The 25,987-nt window shown below is 45.1% G+C and overlaps 1 protein-coding gene across 2 annotated transcripts in view; it reads right to left on the bottom strand.

Moving 5' to 3' along the window:
• Positions 1-25,987, bottom strand: part of LOC132395770 (DENN domain-containing protein 2C-like) — a 184,458-nt gene that overhangs the window by 97,742 nt on the left and 60,729 nt on the right. For both annotated transcript variants that reach the window (XM_059972779.1, XM_059972780.1), the window contains exons 2-4: positions 12,697-12,789; positions 9,434-10,534; positions 2,717-2,865 (exon numbers count right to left, since the gene is read on the bottom strand). In XM_059972779.1, coding sequence (XP_059828762.1) covers positions 2,717-2,865; positions 9,434-10,534; positions 12,697-12,758 — 1,312 coding nt within the window. In that variant the 5' untranslated portion in view covers positions 12,759-12,789. The remainder of the gene's footprint in view (positions 1-2,716; positions 2,866-9,433; positions 10,535-12,696; positions 12,790-25,987) is intronic.

Here is a 25,987-nt window from a genome sequence, read left to right as displayed (position 1 = left end):
AATAAGGAATTTGATAAGGTTCCCTGTGATAGGTTCATCCAGAGAGTCAAGAGGCATGGGATCCAGGGAAATTGTCAGTGTGGATACTGAATTGGTTCGTCCATGGAAGGCAGAGGGTGGTTGTAGATGGAGAGTTTTCTGCCTAGAGGCTTGTGACCAGTGGTGTTCTGCAAGGATCTGTTTGAGATCCCTGCAAGTCATTTTTAATCAATGACTTGGCTGAGGAAGTGGATATATGGGTTTGTAAATCTGCAGATGACATGAAGGTTAGTGGTGTGTGGATAGTCTAGAGAGTTGTCATAGGTTACAACAGGACTTTGACAGAATGGAGAGCTGGGCTGAGAAGTGGTGGATAGAGTTCAATCTGGAAAAGTGCGAGGTTCTACACTTTGGGAGGTTGAACTTGAAGGCAGAGGTGAAGAATAATTATAAGTGTGGACAAACAGAGGGTCCAAGTCCCTAGATCCTTCAAAGTTATCACACAAATCGATAGGGTGGTTAAGGCGGCATATGGTAGGTTGGCCTTTGTTATTTGTGCAATTGAATTTGAGCTGTGAGGTCATATTGCAGCCCTGTAAGACCCTGATTAGACCACACCTGGAATATTGCATTCATCTCTGGTCACCTCATTATGGAAAGCAAGTGGAAGCTCTCGAGAGGTTGCAAAGAAGCTTTACCAGCATGCGGTCGGGATAAAAAAAAACATGTCTAATGATGAAAGGATGAGCAAGCCAGGGCTTTTCTCTTTGCAGCAAAATAGATGAGATGTGACCTGGTAAGAGTGCGTAAGATGACAAGAGACAGAGTGGAAAGCCGGTGCCATTTCCCAGGGCACCAATGGCTAATGAGAGTTAATTGAAAGTATGGGGGGCGGAGGGAGATGTAAAAGGGTGATTTTTTTTATTAAACACCCAGAGAAAAGTGCACAGAATGCACTGCCAGGGGTGTTGGTAGAGGCAGATACATTTAAGAGACTCTAGGATAGTCACATGAATGAAAGGAAAATGGAGGCCCATGTGGAAGGGAATGGTGGGATTGATCTTGGAGATCAAAATGTCAGCACAGTGTGGGCAACACAGCCTCCACTGTTCTGTGTTCCTGAGGAAGCAGAGGCATTGGTGAGCTCTCCTGGCCGTGATGTCAGAGAGGTTGGATCAGTTAGTGGTCCATTTCTAGGAGCTTTGTTCTCATCGTCTTCAATCTCAACACTGTTGATGTAGATAAGCACATGGACACCACCCCCTGCAATGACCAGAGCTTTTGTTATGATGACACAGAAGGAAATGCTCTTGTCTTGACACCACAGAAATTAATAGGACAGGCAATTAGGGAAAGCTGGAGAGGGAAGTAGGAAAACAAGCTTCCCAAGTTTGGGATTGATAACGTTAACCGGTTTACCAGTGAAAAACTTAGTTTATCATACCAATCATCTGAGACACAAGAGCACTGAGGTAGTACAAAGGAAAACACAATAACAGAATGTGGAATAAAGTGTGACAGTTACAGAGAAAGTGCAGTGCAGGCAGACAATATGGTGCGAGGGCCATGATGAGATAGGCCGGGAAGTCGAGAATTCATCACAATGTAATAGCTACTAAAGTGATGGGGACAGAATGGATAAGTTGAGCTTGTTTTCCCAGGAGCTGAGTCGGCTGAGGCATGATCTGACGTAAGCGCATCATTTTATGAGGTGCATCGTAGGGTAGAAAGTCAGAATCTTTTCACAATGGACAATGATCTTAAAAACACGAGGGCACAGGTTTAAGTTGAGAAGGGAGATGTTTTAAAGGGGATTTCAGATGTACTGTGCAAAAGTCTTAGGCACATATTGTATATAGCTAGGATGCCCAAGTCTTTTGCACAGTATTGTATTTTGTCAATATGGAGCAGAGAGGGAGTTTGTAAATCTGGCAGGAGCAAAGGATGTTGGGAATGGCAAGATTGGGGTGCCACGGGAGGGGTGTGGGTCAGATGACAGAGGAGTGCCAAGGGCAGGGATGGCAATGGGTACAGACACACCCAGCCCTGAGACACCAGGCGAGGTCCTTTGATTCCAAACAATTGGTTTATTGATCATTACGGAATGTCTTTCTGGTGCTTCCTGCTCCCTCCACCATCCACTCCCCTTTTGCCAACCATGATTCCCCTCTCCCTGCCCCCTTTCCATTCTCAGTCCACTATGGAGACCCAGATCAGAATCACATTTATCATCACTCACACATACCATGATTTTTTTGGTAAATTTGCAGCAGCAGTACATAAATAACTACAATTCTGTGCAAAAGTCATAAGTTCCCTATCTGTGCATAGAATTTTTGCACATTACTGTGTATTTAAACAGACAGGAAGCTGCTGCGATCCTGGAACTTGCAGCCAGAGGAGGTGGTGCTGAGGTACTTTGACCAAGAGAAGTGAAGAAGGATACAGCTCTAACGCAGTACGTGAGATCAGTGCAGATGAACAAAAGGGCTAGCAGGGATGTAGTGGTCTGAAGGGCCCATTTTGGTGCCTATGGTTTTATTGAAGGAGCCATGTACTGTTCCCCTAACTTCTAGAATGTTCCATTTCCACCGATCGATCAATAAGTAATAGAAAAGCTACATACACGAGGAATGCATCGCAAAATGCAGGGTGGCGGAAAGCACCGACAGGCAGAGCAAAAATAATCACACCAGTACGGCAAAGAATGATTTTATCTCCAAATTCGATTGCTTACTTATGATATCCTCGTAGATGTTCTCTTCAGACAGAGTTTGGGGAAGTGTCTTCTCCGTATCCTTAGCACCTTGTTCGTGATTCTTCTCATGACCTACAGGAGTCAGGAGTACCTTGAGACTGTCCACATCCTCAAACTCGTAGGACTTCCTACAAATAGAGAGTTGCAACATTTGGAGTCAGGTCTGCAGTTCAGAGCTAAGCGGGCTCGGAGAGGGGAAGTGAGAGGGAAAAAAAATGGATGAGCAGGGAAGAACACCAGGATGGGGGAGCGAAGAAGGACAAAGAAAAGGAGGGGATGGTGGGAAGCCAAGGGAGGAGGGAAGACAGGCAGTTACATAGGGGCACAAATGACCACAACTAGAATCCTGAATACAGCACAAAAGCCCTCAGTTCTCCACATGATTAACGTCAAATAAAATCAGTCACCAGGACTCCTAATGGGATACACAACCAGACACCTAGAACAAAACAAACAGATTTAATCTGAATCTTCTATATGGAAGAATACAGAGTGAGGATGGTAATGGGATGTCTATTTCAAAGATAAACGTCATGGCAGGAGCAAGCATGGCTGCCAAGAGCGACAACTGGTTAGTCTGACGAAGAAATCTCTGAATACAACACTAAGGTGATCATGGAGGAATGGGAACAGGTATGGAGGTGATAACGGGAGGCACGAGACATATTGTATCTGTTGGAGAGGAAAATTAGTGATGCACAAGATAGGTAGATAGAGGGAGTGAGGGAAGTTGCATGGGGGAGGGTAAAGTGGCAGGAGGGAGACAGAAGGGAAGAAAAACACAGGTAGAAGAGAAGGTCATGAGGAGAGGCAGAAACAAAGAGAAACTGTGCCTATGGCATTGCTTGGAGTCACCCAGTGAAAATACCCCTCCTAATCAGAGCGAGACCGCTGGAACATTATCATTATTCCAACGTGTAGATGGGACTCACTCGGACTTTTAACACATCGTTTCCAACAATTCATTCTGATAATTTGGGTGGCAAGTTCCAAGGTCTGTTATCATTCCATTGCTAGTTATGCCCCTTAAGTCATTAATAAATTTCCACCTTTCCACCTGCATCTCCTTTACATTCATGTGTGCGTGGTGTGTATGACAGGGCAATATGCAGGGTTCTCTCATCCGACCTTTTCCATTTCCCCCTTGTGCAATCTGTCACAACAGTCCGCGTAGAAGGACAGTGAATGACAGGCTGCTGACTCCACAGGGCCAGCTCTCTTGTTTTCACTCTCCTTCTCTGATGAAACAAACCTGTTATGACTTCAGACGTGATCACTCGCACCTGGGTGTGGATGAGGGCAATGATAAAACTGCAGTCTCTCACACGGCTGGGGCAGGATGGGGACTATGTCTCACAAGGTGGCTGGGTGCTGGGGCAAGATGGCCATCTCTGCTGGGCTTCACTGCACTGACTCTCAGCTTCTCCCAGACTGAATGTTCCTTCCCTGCGATGAACGGCCACGGGCCAGGGATTTCTGGAAGCTAGTGGGAATACTGCATTCTCAACCACCCCACCCTCCACCAAGGATTTATGAAGAACATCTTTTGGTCTCTTCTTCGGTCTACCAAGTAATCTCTTCCTTTCAGAAAGCCCTCAACATTTAACATTATTTATCACAACCAACAAAGGCTCAATTCAACAGCTCATTGAAGTGGAAAGGTACAGTCAGTAATCTCTGAAATGTCATGGGAAAGGGAAGCACCAGACTGGGATTTCTCCTGCAGTACTTTAACCCCATTCCCAAAGAAGGCTTCACCTTTCCCACATTTTGATTCTGGACTACTTACAACGGGATGAAATGTTGTTGCAATAACCTGAAGCTCCAGAACAATGATTTCTCTTATTGAAGAGTCTCTGCACTTATTGTCAAACTACTTAACGTGGGTAACGCTATTGAAAGTACCAAACAGATCAGGATATTGCAGACAGATTTTACCCATGCTTTACCTGGGAGAAGCTGCAGCAAGCGGGTCTTTGCAACCGAGTAATAGTTGATTAGGGAAACAGAAAGTACGAGATTCCTGGATGGTTTGTCCCTAGCCCTAACACCTGGGAGGCAACATCTCAGATTGACTCTACAGCATTCTTAAATGGGAGGGTGATCAGCCAGAGGGCATGGTCCACATCAGTACCAATGACATGGGTGGGATGGTGATAAGGCCCTGCAAAGTCAGTTCAGGGAGTTAGGTGCTGAGTTAAAGGACAGGACCTCCAGGGTTGCGATCTCAGGATTGCTACCTGTGCCACGTACTAGTGAGGCCAGATACAGGAAGATCATAAAGTATATCATATACACGAAGTACTGCAGATGCTAGAAATCTAGAGCAATACACACAATGTGCTAGAGGAGCCCAGCAGGTCAGGCAGTATCTATGGATGGGAATGGATAAAGGACATTTTGGACTGAGATCCTTCGCCAGTTTAGATCATACTGTTTAACATGTTACCAAGTGCAGGAGGGACCAGCTCGTACTGTAAAATGACTAGATAGGATAGAATTTGTCCAATGTGCTCAGGAAAATTTCCTTAATCGATACATAGAAGTCCCAGCTAGAGAGAATGCAATATTAGATCTCCTATTAAGGAATAAGTCAAGGCAGGTTACAGATGTTTATGAAGGGGGATCACTTTGCATCTAGTGATCATAATGCCATTAGTTTCAAAGTAATTATGGAAAAGGTCCTTGTGTTGAGATTCTATATTGGATAAATGCCAATCGAGTACAGAACTTGGCTGTTTCAATCAGAACAAAAGGCAAAGACAACCTTGGGTTTTGAGAGATATTGAGGCCCCTGTGTAAGAAAAAGGAGGTGCATAGCAGGTGTAGGCAGGCAGGAACAAATAAGACACTTGAGCACAAGAAATACGAGAGATCGCTTAAGAAGAAAATCTGGAAGGCTAAAAGAAGGTATGAAGTTGCTCTCCCAGACAAAAGGAAGAAGAATCCTAACAGCTTCTACACGTATACTAAGAGCAAAAGGATCGCAACGGACAAAATTGGAACTCTGTAAGATCACACTGGTAATCTATGCATAGAGTCAAAAGAGATGTTAAATGGATTCTTTGCAGCTGTATTCACTCAGGAATTGGACACAGTAAAGAGATGTGAGGAAATGCAGCAGCAAGATTACAAAGGAGGAAGTGTTTGCTGCCTTGGGGCAATTTAGGACAAATCCCTCGGAGCCCGTGGGAAGCTGGTGCAGAAATTGCAGCGGCCTTAGAGATATCTAAAACATCCCTAGCTATGGGTGTGGTGCAGGAGGATTGTGGGGGGGGGGGGCTAGTAATGTTGCTCCACTGTTTAAGAAAACATCCAAGAACAACCCAGGAAATTATAGGCCGGTGGGCCTGACATCAATAGTGGGAAAGTTATTGGAAGGTATTCTAAGAGACTGGATATATAAGTATTTGGATAAACAGGGACTGACTGGGGATAGTCAACTTGGCTTCATGAGTGGTAAGTCACATCTAACCAATCTTATTGGTTTTTCAAGGAAGTTACCAGGAAAGCTGAAAAAGGCAAGGCAGTGGATGTTGTCTACATGGACTTTAGGAAGGCCTTTGACAAGGTCTCACATGGGAGGTTGGTTAAGAAGGTTCAGTTGCTTGGCATTCAATGTGAGGTAGTAAATTGGATTAGACTTTGGCTTCATAGAAGAAGCCAAAAAGTGATTATAGTTTGTTGCCTTTCTAAATGGTGGTGTGCCACAGGGACTGGTGCTGGGTCCGTTGTTGTTTGTCATTTACATCAATGACCTGGATGATAATACCGTTAACTGGATTAAATTTGTGGATATCACCAAGACTGGTGGTGCAAAGGACAGCAAGGAAGACTATCAAAGCTTGCCGTAGGATCTGAACCAGCTGGAAAAACGTGCAAAAAGAAATGTCTGTTTTAAATTCAATCTGCCAAGTTGACCCACCTGTCAGGGTAGGTCTTACACAGTGAGCAACAGGACACTGAGGTGTGAGGTAGAACAGAGGGATCTGGGACTACAGGTCCATAATTAATTGAAGGTGGTGTCACAGGTAGATAGGGTCATAAAGAAAGCACCTTTGTGATCCTAGCCATTATCAATAATCTTTAGAGATTGTCTGCCTGGTGTCAGTGGTTGCATAGCGAGGACTTGTGATCTGCACCAGCTTCTCATACAACCATCCCCCACCTGCTCCCATGGCACCATGTGATCCTGATCAGCAGGTGGGGGGGGGGGGGTAGGGACTAAGCAGGTGCCACATTTTGCCCAACGGTGACTTGCAGGCTAGCAGAGGGATGGAGCACCTTACACCTCCATTGGTAGAGACGCATCTCCACCCCACCACCGTAGTCTTTATAAATGGAAATATTGACTACAGGTGTTGGGGTGTTATGTTGCTATTGTACAAGATGTCGAGTGAGGCCTAATTTGGAGTATAGTGTGCAGTTTTGTTCACTCACCTGCAGGAAGGATGTAAATAAGATTGAAAAAGTGCAGAGAAAAATTACAAGGATGTTGCCAGAACTTGAGGAGCTGAATTTATTTTATAGAACATAGATTGAGGGGAGATTTGATAGAGGTATACAAAGTTTAATCTATACCGGGGTAAATGCAAGCAGACTTTTCCCACTTGAGTACAACTTGAGCTCATGGATTAAGGGTGAAAAGTGAAATGTTTTAAGGGGGGCATGAGGGAGAACTTCTTCACTCAGAGGGTGGTGGAAGTGTGGAACGAGCTGCCAGTGCAAGTGCTGGAGCAGGGTTGACTTCAACATTGAAGAGAAATTCGGATGGGTAGATGGATGGGAGGGGTATGGAGGGCTATGGTCTGGGCAGATTAATGGTTCAGCAGAGATTGGATCGCCTTACGGGCTTGGTTCTGTATTGTGACTCTCTGCATCTAGTGAATAGACACGAACGCTACTCAATTATGTGGAGTAAACACAGACAAGTAGGCTACTAATTGACAATTCTAGGAGCTGGCAGAACAGAGATTCATAATTTTGAATCTTCCTGTTTGCTCATCGCTGTCTGTCCCAACCAAGCTTAGCAAAACAGTGACTCACGGAGACATGGTCTGTCTCCTTGGCACGAGAAACCATTAGATCACATAACCAGAATGGAAGCAGAATACGAGGATTTCACCCATACTGATCCACTGGAACTGCAAACCAATCTAGGTTTCTACATACACCAGGACCTTGCAACATGGCATAACGAAAAGAAATCACCAGCTAGATTCATGTGGGAATCTTAATGCAATGAAGCCTCCCAAGCATCTTAAAAAGGCCAGTTTTCTGGGAAAATACAACACCAACCTTTATGCATTTGGTCATTTGCTCAAGACACTATATGGTCACTGAGATGAAGAGCCATCTCATGAAAGGGTAAGAAGGAGAGGGATTCAGGTGGCTGAAGGCAGCCCTCCAAAGGTGAGCAAAGATGGGGACCGTGCACACAAGGCCACGACTGGAATGGGGCTGGAGAGTCGTAGAGTTGGAGTGATTGGGAGGGGAGAACCTACCTGAAAAAGACATGACAGCTGGAACACAGGACCCTCTAGGATATTGGAAACAAGAGTTTCTGCCATTGCTGGGAATCTTGAACAACACACACACAAAATGCTGGAAGAACTCAGCAAGTTAGGCAGCAACTATGGAGGGGAACAAAGAGTAGATGTTTTGGGCTGAGTCCCTTCTTCAGGACTGGAAAGGAAGGGGGCAAAGGTCAGAATAAGAAAGTGGAGGGGTGTGAAAGAAGTACAAGCTGGCAGGAGCTGGGTCAAACCAGTTGGCAGGGATCAGGGTAGATGGGAAGGGGGAATGAAGCAAGAAGCTGCCAAGTGTTAGGTAAAGGAGGAAACCTAATAGGCAAAGAAGAACCCCAACAGGAGAGGATGGTGGGCCATGGAAGAAAACATGGAGGTGAGGCACCAAAGGGATGTGATGGGCAGGGAAGGAGAACCAAAATAGGGAATGAGAAAAGGGAGAAGGAAGAGGTCAGCAATTACCGGAGGTCAGACAAGTTGATGTCCATGCCATCAGTCTGGAGGTTACCTAGACGGAATATGAGGTGTTGCTTTGCCAAACTGGGCGTGGCTCATCGCAGTGGTAGAGGATGCCATGGACTGAATGGGAATGGGAAATCAAACTGAAATGGGTATCCACCTGGAAATCCCGCCCGTCGTACAAAGCAGTCCCCCAATCTACCTCGGGTCTCACTCAGAGAGAATAGAGGATTTCTTGGAGACTGCACCAAGAGCACCAGATGGAGCAGCTGCTGGGACATCCTGCCTTTTGAGCCACTGGGATATCTGGTGCTTTGCGGCAGCCGGATTGTATTGGGGAACAAGGGAGTGGAGAACAGGGTAGCCAAAGTCCTTTGTGGAACACTGATCTTTGCTTTAATAGCAACAGAATGAAACGGGGACAGAAATATCTTGGCACTCAAAATCTGGTGATTACCATTAAAACGTACGCCACAGGTTGAATATGCAATTAGCAACAATCAAATATAACAAGTGAACAGAACCGACTAAAATGACAGACCAGTGTCAACAGCTTTCTCATTATCCAGCCATGTTATCACCTGGAACTTTAGCAAAGATCACATCATCTTTGCCTGGCTGATGTCTTTCATTGATCTGCAACAATCTGCATCTGAAAACAGTATTCTCCAGAAGTAATAGGCTCAGGAAGGAGTGGCGGCCAGCCTACCTTTTTGCTTTTATTAGTTGTGATTTGGTCCCAGGTGTCCTTGCTGAAGGAGGTGGGTGCGTTGGCAGTGGGGGTGCATTTCCTTTTGGGGACATCCCCTTCACTTGAGAGGCAGAGTCACCAGAATTTTTATCTACAGCATACTTAAAGGTTCGACGAGGTTTGGGAACAGGATTAATCCCACGCGATTCAGCTGTTTCCTCAGAATCTGCGCTGTACACATTCTCTGAATTCCTATTGCCAGTCTCGCTGACCTTAAAATTTGACAAATCCAAGTCTTTTTCAGTTGAACTTGAACTTTCTCGCTTCCTTTTCAGCTCTGAGGCAGATATTGCATTTTGATCCTGCGGAATGTCTTGAATCTTCTTCCAAAATTTCTGCGATGTATAAAAGTTTCCTGGAGGTAGCATCTTTGCAGAGTCTGGAGTCTTCTTGGCCAAGTTCTCCAGTTTCTTTGTTTGAGGGAAGACAGAGGACAACACTCTTGTGTTCGGTTCTCCCCCATTTTTGTCAACAGTACTTTTTACCTTTTGGTCACTTGCATTCCATCCTTCCCTGAAATCCAGGCCCAGGCTTTTTGCTTTCACTAGGCCCCGCTTATTGTTATCCACCAGACTCTCAGTTTTTGCATCTGAAGGAAACGAACACTCACGCTCTGGCAGAAAAGCACCATCTGTCTGCTTGTCTGGGCTGGGGACAACATTGGATTTCCCCTCCCACTGCAAAATTTTTTGTTTAATATTCACGCCATGGTGCCGGGAAGTAACACGCTCGCCAAGATTTGGGGCACTATCCGATGAGTGCATTTTCTTTAGTAAATTCTTCACCGCTTGTCCATTTTGAATGGCACCCCCCCTCCCCGATGCTTTGTATCTGGGCAGCTGTGGGTCATTTGGCCCCGTTCTGCTTGAACCAATGTTTTCTGCGAGCACTGGCTTTCCCGATAGAGGAGGCTGTGGTTCTAACTTGGGAACCCCAGAGGGTTTAGCCTTCTCCAGATTCTTGGTCAGAGGCCAGTTGTATTTCCAGAGAATCTTGCTGGTTGTAGTACAAGACCTCTGGCTCAGGGAGTCTTCGATTTTTTTCACTATGTTCTTGACACTGCCAAAACAAAAACATATGACTGTATTAAAACCTGATTAGTCACCCTGTTGACTAAGAGGCATAATAGCAAGAGGGAAGAATTGGCAGCTCAGTGTCAAAAGGGACTACTACTTGGCAGGGGAAAGGGAAAACGAAGCCAAGGAATAAGAATTGATCACATGACAATCAGCAGCATCTGAGTTGGCAGATCTGCTGGACGACATCCAGCTCATGTGCAAAGCAGAAAGGGAGAAAACTACAGAGTTACCGGAACAGAGGTGACCGAGTGTTTAAAAAAATCACAGGAAACTGGCAAAACATTGAAACACAAAGTTTTTGAAGTAGATGGGGAGGTAGGTAGCAGAAAAAAACCCATTTACAATCATTTCTGAAGTCCATTCAGTTTTCCATTTTGTACTTTTTCTCAGATAGATGAAACTTCCCTCACTATACGTTTCACAGCAAATCTACATTGTTTTCCTCAGTAAGGCCACAACACTAACGGATAGGTAGCAGGAATTAACATTTAGACCTTGGGAAAGGAATGGCACAGAAGTGGGGAGGAGTACGGATTCTGCGGTTCGGAAGGGAGTAAAGCAACAGTGGAAACCCCTAAATTGTACATCACTATTGTCTCACACACACAGTGAACAAACACGGTTTTGCATGCCATCCATACAAGATAGTTTCATTATATCAGTGCATGGAGGGAAAAAGCAGTAACACTGCGTCATTAATCAAGTGTTTCAGCTACAGGGAACGTGCAGTGCAGGCAGACAATGAGATACAAGGCCACAAAGAGGTAGATCGTGAGGTCACAGGTTCACCTCATCACTCAAGAGCCTTATCTCAGCAAGGTATATGCCGTCTTTGGGCCTGGTGGGCTGTGTTTTCAGGATTTTGTATCCTCAGCCCTTTGGGCAGGGGGCAGGGGGCGGGAGAAGGGGAAAGAGGAGAGTGGTCAATGTGGGGTCTTTGATAATGTTGCCTGCTTTATCAGGGTACTGAGAAATTCAGACAGAGTTCAGGGCAGGGAGGCCAGTTTCTGTGGGATGCTGAACTGTGCCCGTTACTCCCTGGTCTCAGTTGTCATACTCAGCCATCGTACATCCAGATAGGATGCTTTCTGTAAAAATTGGTGAGGGTCGACAAGGACACCCCACGCTGTGTAGCCACATCGGGAGCGAAGGGCTATATCACGTTGAGCACCCAGCGGGCAGGTGGGGTGATGCCCACCCATCAACTCTCCCCTGCCACCTCGAATCCGTGCATGAGGCAGCAGTATTGGAGCTGCCACTCCCTTAACTACCTTACCCTCCGGGGAGGTAGGAAACTACAGAATGAGGTTTGTCCCTTCCTGGAAACATCACCTTGTGCTGATATGATTTCTAGTCACCAGAGCCCCCAGGATGGGAGGTGAGAAGGGGCGATAAGTGGAGGTGTAGTGATGATACCCCGTGATTGGTGGGTAAATTGTCAAGAGATCCAAAGACCCAAGCTCAGGCTAAACCACAACAGCTCAGATTATTCCATAATTTGCTTACAATACACTGTAGGAAACCGTTCCATCCATCAGTTCAATTCCCTGCTCACTTCCTGTAGCCTATTATGCCCCTCACACCCATCAGCACTCCCCAATTCTCCTATCATCTGCCCTCACTAGGGGCACTTTAGAGCCACAGGTCTTTGGAACACGTGAGGAAACTGGAACACGCAGTGGAAACCCGCGTGGTCACACGGGGAACACACGAACTCCAGACAGTGCTCACAACTGAACCTAGGCCGAGGAGGCAGCAATACTATTTGCTACACCAAAAGATAATAAATTGAGGGAAGGATGCTGTGGGTCAAGTGGCTTCTGTGGAGGAAGGAGGGGTGTTGACAGTTTGGATGGAGACATTGCAACAGGACTACCCACAGCACCACTGTGCTTGTTGAAATTCAGGATTAGTAGGCTGAAATGTCAGCATGGATGGTACAATCTACCAGCTGACACACCACTGACCCCCCACCAGAGGGGTATTCCGTCCCATTATTCCCGCTGACCCACTAAGGTGATCGACATACCTACCACCCCAGTCCTGGGTGAATGAGGGCTAGTCAAAAAAAACGCTGCCCATGTATTGTGACAAATCCAATTAGGAGACTGACAGAAAGCGCAATGCCCCAGATGTACTGACCTGCCAGAACCCAGGGGATTGAGGGGGTCCTTGGATGCCGTCCCAAGCTTGCTCCTACTCATCACTCCATCTCCAGAGAACTCCCACGGTCACCTGGAAGGGAAGGACACGAAGTGCTATTTATGTCAGCCAAGAATAAAACACCAAGCAGAGGTCATCTTGGCAAGCAGTGGTAACAGGGCGGCCAGATTCTTGTGAGGAGCTGTCGCCAGTTACATACAAAAGTGGCAACTTGTACCTCTTCAGCAAATGAAAGCCCATTCCTGTGGGCATTATCCACGAATGTAGAACAGAGTGCTGGAGGGATTCAGCGGGTCAGACGGCATCAGGGGTCACAGAAGGTGTGATGCCAACAGCTTGGGTTAACACCCTTCACCTGCAACAAGTTCGCAACACAAAAAAAACTTACACCTTCCATACTCACCCCCTCCCACAGGTGCTGCCTGACCCACTGAGTTTTCAGGCCAAACTCCAGCGCCTGCCTTTTACTTCTGTCAACGTTCAAAAACAGGCTGATAACGGGCAGTGGATTCACGACGTGCTGGAGGAACTCAGCAGGTCAAGCAGGGAACTGAACAGCAAATCCATATCTACAGACCGTGCTCCATGGAGTGAAGCATCCACTGGGGAGGGTAAAAAAGCAGAAAGCAGGATGGACTGTGACTATGACCACACCCCTAGCATCCAGTTACACAGGTCCTGTCGAAACACACACTTCCTTCAACTGATTAAAATCTCAATGAGGAATCGCACCAGGAACATCATAAACTAGTTCACCAACAGGGAGCCTCGGGTGAGGCTGGGAACACAGGCGTCAGAGTGAAAGTGCAGGAGGGGAGGGTGAGAACAGGACACAAGATCATGAACCTACATTGAACTCTGAGGGTAACAAGTCTTCTTGCTTCCCGTGGCACTACACAAGCTGTGGGGGTGTTGAATTTTGTTAGGGCAGGAATTTGCCTTCCCTGGATTTTGCAGCAATGCCTGAGTGTCTCATACTATCATGTACCGTGCAGGTAGACCATTCGGGCCCCTATGTCCATGCTGACCAGAGGGCACAGATTCATACTAATCCCATCTTCCGGCACTTGACCCACTGCCATCTATGCCCCGATGATTCAGGTGTTCATCTTGACACTGGCACTGATTCCTCTTCCGCCACTCTCTCTGGCAGAGGTACTCACCCTCTGGGTGAAGTAGTCCCTTTTAAATCCCCTGTAGAGCTCTTACCACTCCTCTACTCATCCTCTGCAGCATCACAGGTCCAGATGTGACGAGGGACACCTTCTCCAAGGGGAAATGGCACAAGACCCGGACCCAGAACGACAGCAGCCACAGCCTGGAGGGCCTGCTGAATGCAGTCAGATTGTGCGACTTACCCAGGGGAACAGAGGCTCACTGATGCAGACGGATAAGCCCTCACTGGAAGAACAAGCCTGCGGTTCCAAGCACCCCTGTTCATTCAGAGACTCGGGCTACAGAACAGTGCAAGTTTTATACAGGCAAAGAGCAGTCTTATGCTAATCAGCTGCAATCATTTTTTTTTAATATAAATAATCTCCAGAACTCACTAGTCTCCCCCCAAAAACCGATAAGGTAGAATCCAGCTTGGTGGTGCTAGCCCTGACATAACTCAACCACAACCAAACAGTGATTCCATTGTAAGAGAATGTGCCAGCTGGGTGGACACAGATAATTGAGATATCCCCAAAGCTGACCTCTTACACTGACCACAACTTAACATCCAGATTTAAGTTGTTCCATGTACCTGCACGCCTGTGATGTGGCTGCAAGTAGTTCCATTGTATCTGTGCCTCAGCAAGGCCCAGCGTGCAGGGTCCCGCCATCGGCGGGGTCCTCGTTCTTTGCCATCAGCGAGCCCTGGATCGATTCTGAAGACCAAAGCTTGAAGGCTGATCGGAGCCTGGAGATCGATCAGAAGTCCAGGTGTCGATGCCCAATGGCCAGAATTCCCGGTCTGCTAGGGAAGTCGAAGGCCTAATGTCTGCAAATCCACCAGTCTGCTGGAGGCCAAATACAGTTCGCCCTGGGGTTAGGGGACTGTGTACGTGCATGTGTGGGAGGGAGGAATGGGAACGGGAATTGTTTTGCTGTTATTTGTTGTCTTCTGTAGAAAACTATCATAGTCATGGAAAGACCATGATTGCCCACATTAAACAACACGGCACAAAACGAACGTTGGTTGTTAATGCAAGTGATACATTTCACTGTCTATTTTAATGTGCATGTATATATCTGAATCTGAAGCAAATCAGAATTGGAATTGGTTTATTACTGTCACATGTACTGAGGTAGAGTGGAAAGCTTGTGCCGCATGATGCTTCTAGAGGCTGGCTCATTACACAGTGCACTGAGATAGAACAAGGTAAAGCAACGGCATAAAATGTAACAGCCACAGAGGAAGTGCAGTGCAGCTGGATCATAATCAGATCCATTGTGAGGCCAAGAGTCCATCTTGCTGTATTAAGGAACTATTTGTTTTGTCTTAAAGTGGGTTAAAAGCTCCCCTTGGGTCTGGGTGCATGCTTTTGAGTTTATAAACTTGAATTTGACAGCACATCCATGCTGGCGGGATTGGGAGGCAGATGGAAATACAGGGAGGTGGAAAGGAAGATTGGTGCTTACTGCCAACACAAGTCCATCTCAAACTCTCAAAATTGGAGAAAGGGGGGCCTTGAAAACTCAGGGGTACCAAATTTGCTAGCCAGGCTTTAAATAAGGACTTGAGGAGGTGACTGGATGGGGGTGGGACAGCTGCTCACCATGTTTCTGGGAACAATCCTAGCATTGCCTGCCTCGTACAGAGCAATCCTTCCCACTGACTACAGTGGGTCAACAGACATTACACCAGTGCCAATTTTACAAGTTTTCTTTTTTTTGATTAAAAAAAAGCATGAAGACTAGCATCGAGCTAAGTACTGTGATTTCCAACCATCTTAGTGGAAGTGCAAGTGTTGTCGACAGAAATTGGGGAGGATATCATCCGAAAGACACGTAGAAAGGTTGAAAGAGACTCAAACACCAGCTGAATAATCCATTCCTCTCTGGTAAAGTTCCATACAATTCCACATTTTGCCACAGCACCTTTGCCAAAATGAGGACAACTATTGCACAAATATTTGATTACTCAAGAACTACTCGGAATGCAAAAATGCCCACTTCCTTTGAAACCAAACCACCTTCTCTGCCTGCTTACTTGTGTCGAGTAAAATGCACGAGCTCAAAGTTTGAATGCTCCAATGACTCATGATCGTAGGCCTTAAAGCAAACATGCACAACAGTGCCTGCTCTGTCCTATCCTTGACCCAGCACTGCTAAATAAATGCTGGAAATATACAGCAGATAAGGCAAGTGTCCAAGAACAGGGTGAGCTGCCTTAATGACTATGGTCCAGTAGCATTAACATCTACGGTGATCAAGTGCTTTGAGAAGTAGTTTATGGCTAGAGTCAACTCCTGTTTCAAGGAAGGACCTGGACCCAATTTGCCTATCACCACAATAGGTCTACAGCTGATGTGATCTCATTGGCTCTTCACACAGCTTGAATCACCTGGACACAATATTAACATATACACCAAGCTGCTGTTCATTGATTACAGCTCAGTGTTCAACACAATCATTCCTACAGATCTGATCAGAAACCTCCAGAACCCGGGCCTCTGTACCTCCCTCTGCAACTGGATCCTCCACTTCCTCACCAGAAGACCACAGCCTGTGCAGACTGGAAATAACATCTCCACCTTGTTGATAATCAACACTGGCGCACTTCAAGGATGTGTGCTTAGCCCATGGCTCTACTCTCTCTACACCCATGCCTGTATGGCTAGGCACAGCTCAAATACCTATAAATCTTCTAGTAACAATGACTATTGTTTTAAATTTATACTATACATTTTCTATATCTATAAATTTATATATAAATATAAATAATTGATAATGTTCTATAAATTTTCTAGTAACAACAACTATTGTTAACAAATTTCAGATAGTGACGAGAGGGTGTACAAGAGTGAGATAGTTGATATCAGCTAGTCGAGTCGAGTCGAACCTGCACTCAGTAAGACCAAATAAATGATGGTGGAGTTCAGAAAGGATAAAGACGATGGAACACACCAGTCCTTCAGAGGGATCAGAAGTGGAGAGAGTGAGCAATTTCAAGTTCCTGGATGTCAACATCTTTGGGGACCTATCCTGGGCATAACATATTGATGCAGTTACAAAGAAGGCAAGATAGCAACTGGCCTCCCCGGTATCCAGGACATCCAGACGTGATGCCTGAAAAAGACGGCATTCGTCATTAACCACCCCCATCGCCTCATTGCCACCTTCAGGGAGGTAGCACAGGAGTCTGAGGTCACATATTCTTCTTCCCCTCTACCAACAGATGTCTGAATAGACATTGAACCCATGAACACAACCTCACTATTTTAAAAATTGTGTATACTGTATACTGACTCAATGTAATTTACAGTTTATTATTTATGCACCGTACTCTGCCACACAGCAACACATTTCATGCTGGTCATTCTGATCCATGGAGGAGGAAATTGTCAGTGCTTTGCACTGATGGCTTTTTATCACGACAGTTCAATGCCAAGCAAGTCAGCAGCTAAAACCAATATGCTGGCTACAGAATGCTGGGGATTAATTGAAGACGTTCTGACAAAATGTCTACATTTACCATCAACATAGAACGAAGAATCGAAAGATCGTATCCGCCTTTCCAGCATTGCCTTCAGTATGATTAAAATCAAGTGGTGACTGGATTTACAAAGGGCAGCACCACCACAGGCAATCAGAATAGAGACCATTTTGATTTGGCATTTCCATGGTGACAACTTCAGGAAATCACATGACTGCAATCCAGCAAAACTACTGGAAAAACAGAGCAGATCTAATCTTCAGGTGTCACCTTTTATGGGGCTCAGTGTACTTGGTGTGCTGACTCACTGGGCCCTACCCTTCTCTCTAAAATCAAGTTACTGAGTTTCCAGAGAAACTAACAACACAGTATTTCAAAAGTAGCACACCTCGTCTATCTGATCAGAGCACAGCTGATCTGCTTTTGATTCTCACTGCACACCATGGCCCTGCCCTTCCTGAAGAAATAACCCCTCAGCTTTAAATTTCCCCAACTCCATCCAGCTGCAAAAGGACGAAGGGCTAGCAGCGGCATTCTGTTAAAAACCAAGTGCTCCAGAAGCACCGACAGATGCTCCAAAGACCTCTTCTCTAGGAGAGGAAGGATCTTCGCCTGGGAGTGGAAGCCTGGCCCAGAACAGAGGGCGCTGGCATGCTGCTATGACCGGCTCAGGTAAACTTACTCTCCAAATCCACTCACTCCTTGCTTCATCAGTTAGGAGATTTCACTGAACACTGGGTGAAGAAGTGCTTCCTACACTAGCCAACAGTTTCTCAAAAGCCATGTCTCCTTGTTCTAGACTCCTTTAGGAGGTAAACAGTCACTATTTCACCTTTTAAAATCATTGTAACCATCTCAATTAGATGAATCATTGCTTGAACATCAATAATCAAGGAGCTCTCATGCAATCTACTCCCAGTTTAACCCTCTTAGCCCAAAGTAACAATTAAGATTGTTAAGTGACGTCAGAGCCAATACTATTCCTTATCTCATCCCTGCACCGATGGTTTTCCACAGAAGGTCACCACACTGGCACCAGAGTGGGAGCATTGACTGAGGTGGCCCCAACTCCTTTAAGTGCAATTAAACCAAACTCAGAACATTTGTTGATGCCCCCGCAGATTCAGACTAAAGTAACACTGGATCTGCACAAATGAGCATTAAGCTTCAACCCTCACCTTATTTATTATCCAGTTGCATGTTGAAACCCTTCAAACGTTCCTCGTTCCACTAACTCAGTTTATAAAATTAGAGTTCTTATTTTTACCCCATGACCTTTTCCAATTTGCAACCTTTTCCAACCTTTTCCAAGTGTTCAAGTTCTTGCAGAAAAGATACAAATTCTGACTAATAACTAGCACCTTCATCACACCCGCTTCCTAGAGAATAAAGACCCTGGGTGATTATTTTTCATAATAGTGACAATGGGAAGTATTTCTATTTGGTTAATCTGTGACTGGTGAACAACAACTGGAAAGTACATAAATATAGCACAATATTTTTAATCACAGAGGTGTTGAAAAACTGAGCCAAAGATTGGTGAGAAGTTCTTTTGTACTGGGCCATTCAGAGCAACAATCCAGTAGCAGTTCAAAGCATTGGGATAAGATGCAAATACAAAGTATGGTGCATACTGAATATCTGAAATGGAAAGGATAAAGCCATGGGGGAAACATTCAGGTGAGGTAGCATCCAGGTGGGTGGGAAGGATAGAGGGAGCAAAAGAGTGATTACAAATTATCATTTTTCAGATCACTACAATTACTAAAGGGGCAACACACTTCAATATTACTAGCCAGAGCAAGATTAAGTAGTTAATAACACACCATTTTACTCAAATTAAAGATTACAAATCCACATGAAGGCAGTTGCATTTTCCTATTTATCTGAAAAGGCGCAGATGGGCGGTATATCTTGTGCAGCAGGCGGTTATGTTTTGTAACTCCAATCATAAAAACTAACTGACAGGAGATCACAGAGCCAGGGATAACGTGTCTTGGTTTAGTTTTTACTTTAGCAAGGTGTGCAGTGTGATGAAATATCATTCATTACTTTTACATATAACCCATGATTTATGTAAACAAAGAATACTTAATCAAACTATACATTTACAATATTACTGAAATATTGAATACACTACACTCCTCAGCTATAAACTCCAATATAGAATGCACATCAATTTAGACAGTATATATTATATACTGTATACTAGATAAGACTACTATATAGACATCCACAGCAGAGTAAATTTTAAATTGTCCTACATATTTAATTGCTGTGGAGGATTTCTGACTTCTGACTCTTTGGGGATAACGTCTTTCCTGACTCGGGGGGTGGGGGTGGGGGGGGGTCACTGCTCTGCAAGAGAGACTCGGTTCTGTGAAACAATTGCCCTTCTTTTTGCTAGTTATAGGAGTTGACTCTGGGCCTGCAGGAGCGGCTCTGGAAGCTCTGGACACCCAAGTATCCAACTTCGATCACCTCTCTAGTGCCTCGCCAGGACGGCTTGTGCAGGAGTGAAACATCAGAGATCCTTGTTTGAGGAGCCATCAATTTATCCTGCATAGTCCTTCTGAGATTGGGTTTAAGGAGATCCTAATGGGAACACAAAGGTTGACCCAGGAACGGCATAGCTGGTGAGATGTTGGTTGTGGAGGGTGCTGGATCGCAATATGCAAGGAGGAAAGTCTCAGTGTAGTGTGATCTGCTGACAATGCTCGCAGTGCGATCTTCACACTCTGAACAAACCTTTCTGCCAAGCCATTTGTAGCTGGGTGGTACAGTGCAGATGTAATATGTCTTATTCCATTCATTTTCAGGAACGTCTGAAACTGTTCCACAACAAACTGTGGTTCACTGACACTGACTAAGCGTTCTGGAATTCTGGTCCTTAAGAAGTGGCTTGTCAACACATCCACAGTGTGCGAGGCTGGAGTGGAGCTGTTGGGAGCACTTCTGGCCACACTGTAACTACATCCACTACTACTGAGAAATTTGAGCCCGTGAATGGTCCAGCAAAGTCCACATGAATCTTCCACTAGGCCATTTCCAGGGATGGAGAGGTATTGCCCTTGGCATTTTCTGGATGTGTTGACATCCTGAACGGTGCATGGCAAGCTGTTCAATCTGATCTATCCCAGGCCATCAGACAAAGCTTTGAGCCAGTGCTTTCATTTTTGACCATGCCTAGATGATTGGCATTTAGTTCCTCCAACACTTAAGCTATCAACTTGGATGATACAATAACTCTCAATCCCGCACAAGGGCTTGGGCAAGTTCATCCAGAAGCTAGCTAAATGGGGAAACTGGGATTTCTGTTGCACATTCCAGCCATTTTGGGTAGTAATGTAGACCTGATACAGTGTGGGGTCTTTTCTGGTTTCCCCTTGGATTATCTCTGCTATATAGGGAGACTTCCAATTTTCATTAGGAAGAGTACTTCGAGAAGTGCCCTCTTTTGACAATGCTTCATACATTTCCTTTTCCAAGGGTAAATGGAAATCAGCATTTCTAGGATTAGTTGCTCTCTTGAATTCGATCTGGTAATTGTGTTCCCCAAATAAAAGAGCCCATCTCTGTATTTGTGTGGCTGCTGTTGGTGGAACACCCTTCTGTGGATTAAACATGGACATTAGTGGTTGATGATCAGTAATGAGGGTGAACTCTCTCCCATACAAATGTTGGTTGAAATGTTTTACACCCCAAACCAAACTCAAGGCATCACTGTCAACCTATGTGTAATTTTTCTCTGCAGTGGTTAGGGAACATGATGAAAAGTCTATGGGATGTTCACTTCCATCACTCATAACATGTGACATGACTACACCAATACCATAAGGTGAGATGTCACAGGCAAGTTTCACTGGATGATGTGGATCACATTTAGTGAATACAGTGTCTGACATCACCACTTCCTTTACCTTTTGGACAGCCACCTCACACTCCGTTGCCATTTCTTCCTGATCTGTAGTAATGAGATCAGGGGTGGCGCTCAATAGCCAAGTTTGGCAGGAACTGTTAAAGTAACTGACACATCCTAAAAAAAAAGACCACAACTGCAACACGTCCTTTGGCCGTGGGGTATCCAGCACTGCTTGTATTTTCTCGCACATTTGTGTAATACTTGTACATTAATGGTGTGACCATACTAAGTGATGCTTGGCTTAAAGAACATGCTCTGAGCCCATAACCTTCCAATATTCTTCACACAGTCTTGAGATTTATGAGTGGTTATGGTGAACCCTTTGGATTCTTCTCCCATCTCCATCTGTAGGTAGGCCTCAGCTAATTCCACTTCCTCCAGAAATATTTGCAAAGATATCCTCTATCCTGGGAAGAGAGTATTGATTTACTTTCAGTACTGGGTTGATGGTGACCTTAAAATTACCACAGATCCTGACAGACCCATTCTTCTTGGCTACCGAGACCACTGGCGTTGTCTATTGCCTCGAGCCTCCAAGTGATCTCGCTCACTGGCTACTTTATCACTGATGGTAGTAGGAACCGGATGGCTTTGTAAAACTTGCTTGTAGCACTTTCCTTTAATACTATTTTACCCTTGATATATTTGACCTTCCCAATGCCATCCATGATCACTGCTGTGGCATCATACAATATCTTTCTTAATTTGCTTTCAATTGACACTGTTGCAGGGATGTGGCATTCAAATGGTGGATGGATCTCCAGTCAAGTTGTAGTTGTCTCAGCCAATGACGACCCTGCAATACTAACCCTCCCCTTTTTACCACAATGTGGTGCGTTGGTTGTTGTATTTCACTGTTACAAATGTCATTCTCATAGGCGTTATCTTTTCCCCAGTATAAGATCTTAGGTAGATATCTACAGGCTTCAAGTTCAGTATCTTTGAAATGTCATTTAAATTCAGGTTGTGGAATGATTGAAACAGCCGAGCCTGTGTCCAATTCCACTTTAGTTCATTTGCAATTCTCTTCTGGTACAAGCCATATTGCTTGTCTGGTCCTGAAGAAGGGTCTCAGCCCGAAACATCATTTTATTCATTTCCATAGATACTGCCTGACCTGCTGAACTTCTGCAGCATTTTGTGTGTGTTGCTTGTCTATTGTTAGCTTTCACATTGTAAATCTCAAGGCTATCCAGTTGCATCACTATTAGATTTTTCATCAACATGCAGATTAGTGCGCTTTCTGAAACTGCAAATGGACTTTTTATCCTTTTCTCTTCCCTGTACAGCCCATTTATTTTTGTCTACTGACATGCTCTTTGTCTGTGTCATACTCTGTTGCATTTTTGGCAAATTTCACCTTTAAGCCTTCATTGGTCTGGTGTAAACAAGAGAAAATCAGCAGAAGCTGGAAATCCAAAGCAACACATACAAAATGCTGGAGGAATTGCGTGGGCCAGGCAGTATCTATAGAAAAGAGTGAACAGTCAATGTTTTGGGCCGAGACCTTCATCAGGACCTGGGATATCAGGTCATCAGTTCTGGTGCATGTGTGCCTTGCCACAATGGTAACAATTTGTTCAGCCAAACAGGTTTCTGTTAAAGAGTTTGCAATTTCATTCATGCTCATTTTCATTCCTGACTGCAAGTCAATTGCGTCTGTCTTATCTTTCTATTGATACAGCAATTTCAATTGCATCTTTTAGGAGCAGTTTTTGCTTTCTGAACTGGCAATACTCTATTTCTTCAATTCAGCCACATAAGCTGAAATGTACTGCCCTTCCTTTTGGTTCCGCTTATGAAACCTAAAGTGTTCTGCAATCAACAATGCTTTCGGTTCTAAGTGTTCCTCCATGAAAACTGTATGCTCCTCCATCGATTACACTCAGCAAAAATGGTACTTGTTTCTCTTCAGATGTTTCATTTATATTTCATTTGCTTCAAAATACTTTTCAAATTGTTCAGAATGCAACAGATAGTTATCTTTTGTGCAAAGGAACATATCTATCTTTCCAACATAGTCAGTGATTTCTCCTTTTATTTATTACTGTGGTTATTATTCTTATCACCCTGTATTCACTATTTGTGAACCCATAAATTTCCTCCAATTTCTGCCTTTTTAAAAAAACTCTTAACGTTTCACTGAGCTTCAACAGGTAGGTAGTTGTCTTGGATTTATTTTAAAACTTGCTTGTTGCCACTGTTAATGTTTTGTAACTCTAAAACTAAACAAAGGAAAAACACAGAACCTAGACAAAGACATTGGGATAAAGTGTCTGCATTTAGATTTTATTTTAGCAAAGCATGCACTTATGATATATGCCATTCATGTATTTCTACATATAACCTGTAATGAACTTTGTACCAAATTATTTATTTGTGATATTTCTCAAATATTACTGAAATATTAAACACACAAGGCTTTACTTTATTTTTATATATTTGTCTTAGAATATTGGTATGACATTTCTGGTATAGTTTAACTTTAAAAATTATATAGTGAGTATTGTGCCAAAGTTGATAAAATGCGTGTTATTACTGAATAGCCACGCATGCTCAGAGGACAGTACAGTGTAGTGCGAATTCCATACACACATTATTGTGCAGTGCTGATGTGCACAATGCACCACTATATAACCCAGGTCAGAATTGCTTACGATGTACTTTACCTCAATTTACACAACGTACGTGTTACTATACAATTTGTGCTGCTGAGTGTGGAAATACTCTTGCCAAGTTACCATATGTAATAATGCATAGTGCACATTGCTGCACAGTCTAATATTGACCAACATGTATGATCATAACATTACATCCCTCACCAAGAGCATTAATCATCACACTATTGTTATGAACAAAACTACCAGTGTAAAGATTCAGCCCTTTTGTACAGTTTGCATCAGTGAAGATTTGGATTATGTCCAGCTGGTGCTCAGAGCTACCCAGACCCTGTGCTCAGACATGTTACCAATAACTTGTTGCAGCCCATGCACACGTTTTGATCTCTCACTTCACATTTACCTTGTGGAATCTTCTGCCACAATTGCAACTTTCTTCAGAGAGAGAATGGAAGTGGACTCTCAAAGCAAACCACACTGCGCACCAACAGAGGCTAGGGCTGCTGACTGGCACATTAAATTTATCCCACACACATTCATCTGTAGTCCTGTAAAAGGACAGCTTCCCTCTGGAGTTACACACTGCTCACCAATCATAGTTCCTCATAGTACTAAATTATGGTCACAACAGAACAAAGGAAGTTCAAGCATCAGCTCTGAACCTTAACCAACATGCTTTGTGACTTGGTCAAATGCCTGAATTAATTGCCACTTCATGAATAGGGATGAGCACATCAAGGCATCCTAGTGCAACAACGCAATCCCAGTCAATTCAGCTGGTGCCAACATTCCTAACTCCACATTAGCCGTAGGGTGGCCACCGCCTCTGCCTGCTGAAACTGGTACCAAATGTTTGGACAGAAAAGCTTTTGTCAACTGCTCTACACTACAGACAAGTAGCTGCAATGCATAAATGGTTCATTTTTGCGGACAGCTAAGAACATAGATGCAAGGAGAAACTGGAACCAGCTCAACTCCGGAGTGGATGGGTTTCCCGGATGGGAATCGGCCTTTCCAAATTCCATTTCCTCAGCTGTTTTCCCTGTCTGACCAGATGGATTCTAGACATCACAATCTACCTTACTGTTCACCGGCAGGGAACTTTCTCTGCGGCAGTTACACTTTATTTTGAATTGTTGTTTTGTAGCGGTGTGCTACACACAGCGCTAAAATAACGACAGGGAGTCGGTAAACTGCAGTTAAAGAAAGATTTTATTCGAACTTCACAGCCTTGCTTTAAAGCCTCCCTGATCCCGCCCTCCCCGGGCGCGGATGCTGTAGGGGGCACGTACTCACAATCCCCCGCAGGCTTTTCCCTTTGTTGGTGAAGCAGACCTGGCGCCCTTTTGGGACTGGCCTTTGTGCCGGCGCGCTGGCTATTTGTGAGCCGGTTCGAGTGCGCTAGGAAGTGGGTCGCCACATAACCCCCCCCCCCCCCCCAGAACCGGCGATACACCCCCCAATGTCCACAGTCTGGGCCAGACCTTGTTTGGGAGGTCGGCCTCTGCGCCGCAGCGCCAGAAACTCAACCGGCTGTGCCAAGTCCACATGGGCCAGTTTGAGTTGGTCCACCGTGAAAACCTCCTCTCTCCCCCCAACGTCCAGCATGAACGTGGACCCGTTGTTCCTGAGTACCGTAAATGGCCCCTCGTAGGGCCGTTGCAGCGGTGGCTGATGTGCGCCCCTTCGTACAAACACAAACTTACAGTTCTGCAGGTCGGGTTCTGCCCGTGCTGTGAAGTGGGTATGGGGGCCAGGTCACCGAGCCTCTCGCGTAGTTTGCCCAGGACTGCTGCAGGTTCTTCCTCTTGCCCCCTTGGGGCTGGTATGAACTCCCCGGGGACGACCAGGGGTGCGCTATACACCAACTCGGCCGACGAGGCATGCAGATCGTCCTTGGGCGCTGTGCGGATGCCGAGTAGGACCCAGGGAAGCTCGTCCGCCCAGTTGGCTCCTCGCAGGCGGGCCATGAGGGCCGACTTCAGCTGACGGTGGAAATGCTCCACCAGGCCGTTCGACTGTGGGTGGTAGGCAGTGGTGTGGTGCAGCTGAGTCCCCAAAAGGCTGGCCACAGGCTGGAGGTGAACT

The sequence above is a fragment of the Hypanus sabinus genome, chromosome 6 (assembly GCF_030144855.1).
Source record: "Hypanus sabinus isolate sHypSab1 chromosome 6, sHypSab1.hap1, whole genome shotgun sequence".
In the NCBI taxonomy this organism is placed as follows: Eukaryota; Metazoa; Chordata; class Chondrichthyes; order Myliobatiformes; family Dasyatidae; genus Hypanus; species Hypanus sabinus.
The sequence above is the reverse complement of the archived record's forward strand: the minus strand, read 5'-3'. Positions and strand labels throughout refer to the sequence as shown.